General features: G+C 40.8%; 1 protein-coding gene across 1 annotated transcript; it reads right to left on the bottom strand.

Annotated features, from left to right (window-relative positions):
- Positions 1–3,016: 3,016 nt before the first annotated feature.
- Positions 3,017–9,193, bottom strand: LOC110888452. Its single transcript, XM_035979922.1, has 3 exons — positions 8,785–9,193; positions 3,419–4,146; positions 3,017–3,310 (listed from the first exon to the last, which is right to left on the bottom strand). Exons 1-3 carry the CDS (start codon positions 9,191–9,193, stop codon positions 3,017–3,019), a joined length of 1,431 nt encoding a protein of 476 aa, XP_035835815.1.
- Between the last annotated feature and the right edge of the window lie 1,032 nt (positions 9,194–10,225).

Genomic DNA, 10,225 nt, shown 5'->3' with positions numbered 1-10,225 from the left:
TCCCAAGCCCTTGGGAATCCCATGCCTTAGTAAGAGTGTGAACTCACCTCGGTTTGCTCGGTATGTTATGTTATGCACTCACAAGTAATCAGTCAAGTCCTATTGTGTGCACGTGTAATAAATCAGTTCATGTTCGTATTAATACGCAGGTAATCTATATCATAGAGCGTTTGACAGTTAACATTATGCATCACATACAATAGGGTTCTTGTTTGATACGAATAAGGTTATTCAGTAACACAATTAGCAGATTAGCCGTGTTTAACAGGATCAACTTGCTTAACATGATAACATAATTTCGCAGAACTACTACACTTATCATGGTTTACATGTGTAACTACATTACATACTTAACAAGATTTCATGCATATGATAATAGAGTTAACTGTTTACAGAACTGCTACTTAATGTGTTTGCTGATGAACAGAGTTAAGTTAAGCATGCATACATTGAACATAACTCGGACACTAAGGAGGGGGGTTTAAAAGTCGGACTCATCACATGGGGGGTTCAAAACTCAGACAACTTAACTCCCACTTGAAAAACTCGGACCCTAGGGTTTCTCCCTTCAAAAACTCGGACAAGGGAAACCCTAATAAAACTCGGACCATGTGAGGATGGGGTTAGAAACTCGGACATGGGGTGGGGATGGGTAAAAAGTCGGACATGAGGGGGGTGGGTTAAAGCTCGGACCAAGAATCCCCTTGCAAAGCTCGGACCATGCACCTCATTAAGAAACTCGGACCTTCTAAAGGTCATTAAAGGTCGGACAAGGGTAAGGGGCAAAACTCGGACCCCTTACACACTTATAAAACTTCGGACAACATGCTTGGGCTTATAAAATTCGGACCATTAACTCCTTTAAAGATCGGACATGTTATAGCAAAGGTCGGACCAACATGAGCTTAATTAAAACTCGGAACCTCATAACATTTAAAATGTTCGGACTATAACATATCATTTACAAAGCTCAGACTACAAGCAATCACGATTGTATCAATTACGTTCTCTATAATCAGTTACGTTTTCATACGCACGAAACCCTAATTCATGCTTTCACAATGCAGAATCAAATCAATCTTCAACAGTTTAACCATATCATACGTCTAAATCATCATGCAATTGATTTACATAATAATCTTATTCATTTCTCAATAAATCAGGCTCAATCAATAAGCAGAGAATACCAAATGAAAACTAGGGTTTAGCATGAACACAATCAAGAATCAAGAACAACATCAAATCATTAATAATTACCTTGGATTGATTCTAGACAGAAAGAGGATAATCAAGGGTGATTAAGAACTTGCGATGATGATGATTGATTTCTAGAGAGAACCAAGGAGAATGAAACCACGTACTTTGTTTTGTGTGCAAATGATTAGTGAAAGGGATTAGGGTTAAGTATCTCTAGGATTTCACTAATTACCCTCTACCTCCCTAAGTATCATATTTTACACATGTACACCATCTCATAACAATTTCATAGTTTCACCACCAAGTTTACATATTTGACAAGTTTATCACAATTAACACATAACCATGCACAATCACACAATACACTTCATTGTATCAAAACGTATACAATTCCATAGCAACTAATTTTGCAATTAATCAACTAAACAATACAAGAACGTGCAATAAATGCGAAATCGAAATCTTTGAAATTCGAGTTGTCACAACAGGGCTCCGTCCAGGAATAGCCCGGAAATGTAGGTAACTGGTTGGTCTGGAGCACACTTGCTCATTCGGAGAACAGATTCCGTCTTTTCGGCCCATCGGACAAAAGCAACAGCACCTCCGGTTCTGTCAAAGTTTACAGGTTTGCAGTCTAGGAACTGTTTGTAAGTGCACCCTGTACATATGTTAGAATATACAAATGGCATTAGCAAACTTGCTAGAGATATCCAAATGTATCGTGGTGTGTCTCAACAACTTAATATTACCCTGAGGTGGATTGTTATTGCCGTTGTTGTTTGAATTACTCCCGCTAGTTCCTCCTAGTGAGGCTGCATACTGCGCAATGGCAGCAGCGATGACCTGTTGCAGTTCTGCCTCGTTGGTGGGCATGCGTGTCTGGCGTCTTGGAGGCATCTTCTAAAAGATGGGTCACGTTGGTCAGGTCATAGTAAGTATAGTGTATGTAATAACAACATCAACACATAACATCCCATGTTATAAATAAATCAAACACATAACATCTCATGTTATAAAACATAAACCATCAATCAAACATCACATATGATGAGAATACTGCGATTGCACTGTCATAAATCGAGACCACAATGTAAGTTAACAAGTACACAACTGTATCATACAACATCAATGACTAAGGGCTACATCGCCCTAGTCCAAAATATCTAATCAGTGTCAACAACATCCAATATAGAACACAACAAAAGTCATAATCAAAATGCAGTCTCCCAAAAGCTTGTGCAATCTGTGCAATCGCCGTCCTCTGAACATAAGTCTACCCGTGTCATACAAAATGGCCCTAAGCTAATGGCGGTGGAGGAGGGGGAAAATGAGAAAAGAACAAACGTCGCATGTGAAGGCAATCCTCCTCCATAGCTCGATGAGAACGCAACAGATACGCTATCTGCTGCTCCTGAGTTCAAAAACGAGCAGCAGAGTCGGGGGATAACGGACGAAGAGGGTGTGATATCGCAGGGTGAGTCTGGCCCTAGCACTGGCAGGGTGGTCGCTGAGCTCTCTCAAGCTCCTACACGCGACGAGTCAGCGCCTCCTGCTGTATCATGAAAGACCTGAGAATATCCTCTGTGGAATAACCCATGTGATAAGGATGATAAGGATCAGATGGCGGCATAATGGGTGGCGAAGTCCAGAGAAAAGGCTCACTAGATGGAGCAAAGGATGGCACAGTAAATGGTGCAACAGGGGGAGCAGCAGTATGATGACAGATCTGTGGTACAAACTGATCTCCTCCAGTCATGAATGGTATCTGACCAAATGGCTGACGGGATGAACCCTCCCCAGGACGTGGTGGGGGTATGTCCTAGAGAAATGTAATAGGCAAGTCGGTGTGGTGAGCATCAGCGGTAAGTGTGGGTAATAATGGTGCATCAATAGGAACTGAAGCAGGTACTGAAGCAGGTGTAACAGGTACCACAAAAGGCGGGTAGTCATCATCATCGTCTATCCACCCATTTCGGGTGTGCACGTATCGAGGGTCAACATGGGTCGCAAAGGGTGCATGATCGGGCTCCACAGGCACTGGGTCAGGAAGAGGGGCAACAAGAGGATCAGCAGGAATATCAGCGATATGAGGAGCATCAATAGCATGATCATCCTCCAACAGTGGAGCAACAATAGGATGATCATCGACAGGTACGTCATTAACCAAGGGAGCAATAGCTGGTGCATCGGCATGATCAAGGTCATGCTCTAATGCGAGGACAGGAGCATCAACTGGCTCAGGGGCCACAGCAGGCTCCAGATCATCAAACTCCATTTCGAAATCAGCGGGATCAGCAAACATAGGGTCAACAGGGGCTACGGGATCCTCCATTGGCTGATCTAAATGAATAAACTCGATGTCATGATCTGGATCAAAACCTGGTGGGAAAATAGGATCCGAATCGTCATCAATGTCATGACCAAACTCAAAACTAGGGGCAGGGGCAGGTGCAGCGGATGATGCCATATCAGGGTCCGTGTCGTACGAATGATGCTGCACTCCCTGCGCATGTGATGGTGCAGATGCCACAGACTCAAAGGAGTCTGGGACAGGTGAATGGATGGGTGCCTCCTCAGCAGGAGCATCAGCAAGAAGTAGGAAGTCACCAGCAGCAATGTGGGCCTCGCCCTCAAAATCATCCTCAAGTGGATCCTCGTCAAACAAGTCGACGTCGTCGTCAGCGACTACGTCGAGGGGCATGTCCACCATAGGATAAGCTGCAAGAGGTACATGAGCAGGGATCACCACGAGTGGCAAGTCCCCGGCGATAGGGCCATCAGCGGGCTCAGCAACGACATCGGGCAGCGCAAATGGCTGGAAATCATAGTCGTCTGTGCTGGTAGTGTCTAAGGTATACACCCCGTGCTCTGATGAGACCATGTCGTCCGATACGATAGGCATGGGTTCTGTGGTGTCCGACTCTCCAGTGCCGGATGAAGGCATGTCATCTGTAATACAAACACACATATGCACAAATAATCAATCATATAGTCATATAAGCACGTTAATCAACAATAAGCAATCAAATAGTCCTCCTAGTCCCACTAGCCTCCCAGCCTCCCAGACTGACTCCCTAGTCCCACTAGACAATTCTCCCAGCCTCCCAGACTGACTCCCTAGTCCCACTAGACAACTCTCCCAGCCTCCCAGACTGACTCCCTAGTCCCACTAGACAATTCTCCCAGCCTCCCAAACTGACTCCCTAGTCCCACTAGACAACTCCCTCAGCCTCCCAGACTGAGCCTCCTGGTCCCACTAGACCACTCCCTCAGCCTCTCAGACTGAGTCACAACTAACAAATAAAATGTGTTCAACTTTTATTTGTAAAAAAAATATTTTGTGACCTGGATCTGGACATAAGTGGTATGCAATGTAAAAATGTTTTTGTGAGAGCCCTAGTGATCATAGTCTAGACTCAAGAAAGAATCCTAGTTCGCTATGATCAGAGCTCTGATACCAAGCTGTCACACCCTGGCTTTGCGGAAACGTGGGTTAATTTGGTGTGACTTCTTAATACCATAGCTTAATCACAACAAAGCCATATGAAAGTAAAACCATGCAGATCATCCATTGATTTAAGTTTTAGATTAAAAGTACCACAACATTGTTTGATACGCTGACACATGCATCAAGTTTACAGCACTATAAAATAAAGACATTGTTTAGAAGACACAAACACAAACATAAAGTAGACGTAGTTTAAGAACTGTGACTCGTCTAGGTAAAAGCCACAACCCTTAAACTTGGATGATCCCATAACTCTAACGCAGCGTGAAAACGTAGCATACCGTGCCAGATCCTTAGTTCCCTGAAATACATGTAAGTTGGAAAAATCAACAAAAATGTTGAGCGAGTTCATGTGTAGTGAGTATGTAAAACCTTTGTAAGTATAAAAATCCCTGGTATGTAGCAAATAAGGAAATAAAGAGATCACCAATGGTTTGCAAGGCCATTGATATGTGTGAAGTGCAGTAGGAAGACTCAAACCTAGCAGATTTTTGCGTCGGGCACCAAGTCACCCCGAGGTCCGTACCGTTGGGCCTGGGGCTGGGCTCGCTACACCCAGATAGATCTACCGCTAAAGGCCCTCGGTCCTACACTGAGGATTAATGGCCTCCAGTTCCCGCCTACCCACTCACATGATCTAAGTAGTAACCCTCCTTACACTAACCATACCATGTATTAAGTATTCGTAAACATTGTAACATGTATTTCACCCCCGCAGTTTAGAAACTGAAAACAGTTTAAGAGAAAAGGGGGACATGAACTCACTGTAGTGCGTCCTCGATAACAGCGACTCAAACTTGGTCTGCCACACGACAACCTACAACGTGATAATATCTATTAGACGATCGGGCCGTGCCTTGTTTATGTATTTAGGGTTTTGAGTTACGTTACCTGCAATTATTCCAAGTTTAATCTTATTGTTAAAATAAATACAATTATTTTAACTTACGTTTTATTTAGGGTTTTGGAATAATAGTTAGACAACTATTTCCGAATTCATACTTTCCAAGTATGCCTATGTGCGTATTTACTTCCCAAGGACGGGGTATTCATACATGTATTTTGGTAGTTCGGATAGTATATTTTTAAGTCCCACTTATAAAATATATTTAACATCTTTGTCAAAATAATATATTTATCCCAAAATATATTCGTCCGCTTTTCTTTATGAAAACCCATCTCCGATACTTTGAGACTTTGTAACAATACTCATGGCGAAGTTTACTTCCGAGACATAAGGTTAAACATCCTTGTTAGAGGAATAATTTTTCTAAGTCTTTGGATTATTAGAAAAATTCGCCAGAGTTTCCCCTAAAAACGGGGGTGCCCGTGCTAATACGCACATCGTTTTCTTTTGAAATCAAACCATGATCATCAACAATCAACCCTTACATTCTGACACGCAAAATACTACCTTTGTCGTTTCAGTTTCAATATATTAAAAACTGGACTGTTTTCGGACATTTAAATAAAATGGTTAATTTATTCCAAAAATTCCCAAATTTTCACAGAACGTTTTACATGAACCAAAAATCATTGTATAAAAGTCTGGGGGTCCAGTTCATTATCAGTAATTTATAGAAAATCGTTTACCGGACTGCAATCAGATTTGTTTCATTCTGATTGCAGTCTACGGAATAATTCGTTTAACATTCCTCGTAAGCCCGTTTGACGAAATTCCAGTTGGAGGGTCACAAATACATCAGTGACCATCTATGGTATGAATTTCAGGGGCTGCTTCTACTCAGGTTTCAAGTTATGACCGAAAACGTATCACCCCTTTTACTGCAGTAAAACTCAGCTTTAGCTGCAGTTATAAATCGGGTCCTTAAAAATAGTAAACGACCTCAAAAAAATACGATTCTAGTGCTCGAAAATACACAATTTAGGCTTCAGAAATTCCGTTTTTTGATTTATTATAGTCTGTTTACAGCCTGTTGAAGACGGCTGAAAAAGTAACTCAGCATGTTCTTTACGTCTTAAATGTTACTAAATCGTGTTAACAAGCGTCCGAACAACGGGTTTTTCAAGAAAATAACGATCAAATACCAAGTATGATTTAACCAACCCTAAACCAACAAGTTTTCATCTTTATGTCTCAATCATAAGTAAACTTTATGTAACTTTTATATTCATAATTCATGTTTCACATCTTCTAGTATTTTTTTTTTTTTTTGTTCTTATGATATAACATCACCATTTCACTACAAATTTTTAACTATGAATCAAGATGAAACAAGGGTGTAAAGAGACTTACTACTAGCACAAGGCTAGGGTAGAAATCTAGTATGAAAATGATGAGAAAATGTGATGAAAAAGCAAGAACAAAGCCCTTCTTGAAGCTCCACAAGTAGTAACCTTCTTGAATCACCTTCTAAACTTAAATGGAACTTGTAAAATGGAAGAGATGATGGTGGAATGGAGGTGATGTTGGCGGTGGTAGAGTGACCGAGAGAGAGAGTGGGAGAGTGAGGATAAGGAAGTGAATCTTTGTAATGATATGTTGTAAGATTGGTGCCATACTTATAATAATTCACTACATATTATGTTGAATGAAACAAGCAACTAATCTACTAAAATATTAGGATGTAATCTAAGAAGCATGGTGTAAATATTGAGTTGGTGATATAGTGGGTCCACATGGACAAAAATTCGGTTGGGGGGGGGGGTTGTTTGCAAATTCTTCAACTAAATGGAATGGTAAGGTATATTGTAAGTAACTTAATAATATATGTTGGTTAATTGATTTATAGTGGGTATTATGGCAAACGGGGACCACGACTAGCTAAAAATAATAAAACAATGTTCATGTCAAAAATTTAGTGTTCCGGGCAATGTCCGGTTATTCGGGTAGACACCGCTCCGTGAAAGTGTTCGAATATGCCGAAAAAGGTCTTTTATGTATATTTTTGTAACACTATTTATTCCTGGCACTTAGGAAAGTATACAGGACCATTCAGCCAAGTTTTTGCACTTCACTAGTAATTTAAAAGCGGAATAATAATAATAATAATAATAATAATAATAATAATAATAATAATAATAATAATAATAATAATAATAATAAATGCAGAATTTTGCATTTATCATGTGTTTTAGGCACTTCCTAGCACTGTAACTATACCTAGTGACGCAGTTTTACAATCCTCACTTCCCTACACTTCCTACTAGTGTAGTAAACTATTCCCGGCTCATACTGGCCTTGGAGACAGTATCTGTCTGATGCTGGCTATATCAGCATGTTGAATGGGTTATCCGTTCATTGTTTTACTGTGCTATTGTGCATCAAGTTTGTCACTATAGTTTTGTGCAAATAAATGGAGTGACAGTTAATAAAGTATGATGCATGTATAAGTATGTATCAGAAATCACGTAGCAGTTTATCCGCAATTGTAAGCAAGCACAGTAATTAAATATTAATTAATTCGTACGGATACCTGATTTGGTGAGGGTTGTCACATTCTCCCCTCGCTAGAAAATTTTCGTCCCGAAATTTTAAGTTCTGCTTCTAGTTGCAGGGGTGTTGGGAAATAAGTGGGGGTACTTTTCTTTCATTCGGTCATCACGCTCCCAGGTGTATTCTGGACCGTGTCTTGCATTCCAACGAACCTTGACGAGTTTGACACTGCTCCGGCGGGTTTTGTTCACTTTCCAATCCGTAACATCAACCGGTTCTTCGACAAAATGGAGCGTGTCGTCAATATGAATCTCGTCTGCGGGAATAACAACAGTATCTTGCGTTGGGCTTTTCTTTAGATTTGATACATGAAATGTATCGTGAACACCATTCAGTTCGGCAGGTAAGTCCAGCTTGTACGCTACTAACCCAATTCTTTCCAGAATTCTGAATGGACCAATATACCGCGGATTCAACTTTCCACGCCTCCCGAAGCGTGCCACACCCTTCCAGGGTGATACTTTCAACAAAACCATATCGCCTACCTCAATCTCTAGAGGTTTCCTTCTTCGATCCGCATAGCATTTCTGATGATCACGAGCCGCCTTGATGCGATCCCGGATCTGTGCAATCTTATCTGTGGTTTCCTGGACCACATCAGGACCAACCAATTGTTTATCACCTGCATCAGACGGGGCTACGGGATCCTCCATTGGCTGATCTAAATGAATAAACTCGATGTCATGATCTGGATCAAAACCTGGTGGGAAAATAGGATCCGAATCGTCATCAATGTCATGACCAAACTCAAAACTAGGGGCAGGGGCAGGTGCAGCGGATGATGCCATATCAGGGTCCGTGTCGTACGAATGATGCTGCACTCCCTGCGCATGTGATGGTGCAGATGCCACAGACTCAAAGGAGTCTGGGACAGGTGAATGGATGGGTGCCTCCTCAGCAGGAGCATCAGCAAGAAGTAGGAAGTCACCAGCAGCAATGTGGGCCTCGCCCTCAAAATCATCCTCAAGTGGATCCTCGTCAAACAAGTCGACGTCGTCGTCAGCGACTACGTCGAGGGGCATGTCAACCATAGGATAAGCTGCAAGAGGTACATGAGCTACGGGAATTTCACTTGTAAACATAACATCTTCATACACTCTCTCCCAAACCTGTTCTTCATGTTTAGCACTTGGAATTTCAAAAATCAGCTTTTCAACACCAGTTGTCGAAAATCTTTTTGGATTTTTCAAAATTTATGCTAAAACACACTAAAATCTTTTTGGATTTTTTTAAAATAAAAGAAAATGCAGAAATGAAATATTTACAAACAATATTTTTGTGAGTTCATGCAAGAGGATCATATCAGTTTTGAGACATATCACTAACACCGTTAGGTTTCTATTCTTTGAAGAATATATCCACCTAAGCCTGACCTTCCTTGGGTGTAACAACCTCTTCTTCTTCATCTTTACTTTCAACAGACTTGTGAACATTTCTTTTGGCAGCATAAAATTCTTTAACACTTTTGGCCTTACCATTGACCATCTTGCCAAAAATATGTTTCACATTTCCGTTGAAAGCTTTTTCAACATCAAATTTCTTCTTATCAGAATAAAATTGATTTGAAATTTCAACTTTTCCAACTTTCTTCATAAAATTTTTAGCCCGCAAAGGTGGAAAATTTTCATCATTCACAGTTGGAACTGATCTTTCAACCTTTCTTTCAACACGTGGCTCCTCTGATTTTGTGGAATCAGATTCATCACCAGAACTGTTACCTGAACCTTTAACAACCCATTTTTGATTTTTCACATTTTCTTTTCTTTTCTTTTTAAGGCATTCTTTGAACATTCTCCCACTACAAAGGTTGAATTTTCAAAGCCTGTAAAACTTTTGGTTGTAAGTTCAGTTTTCTCAACAATTTTCTCTTTCAGTTTACCAGAGACTTCCTGTTTTGGTTTGAATGTTTTAGGACAGTTTCTAGAAATGTGACCAGCAGTTTTGCACTGAAAACGGGTTCTTGTTTCTGTCCTTTTCTGAACAACATTCTTCTTCAGATCTTCTTGCTTCTTGGCAAGGAATTCTTGATTCGTCTGCTTCCTGAAAGCTTGCTCTTTCTCAGC

This window comes from Helianthus annuus, chromosome 11 (genome assembly GCF_002127325.2).
Source record: "Helianthus annuus cultivar XRQ/B chromosome 11, HanXRQr2.0-SUNRISE, whole genome shotgun sequence".
Classification (NCBI taxonomy): domain Eukaryota; kingdom Viridiplantae; phylum Streptophyta; class Magnoliopsida; order Asterales; family Asteraceae; genus Helianthus; species Helianthus annuus.
Note: the sequence above shows the minus strand (reverse complement) of the source record. Positions and strands in the feature narration are given on the sequence as shown.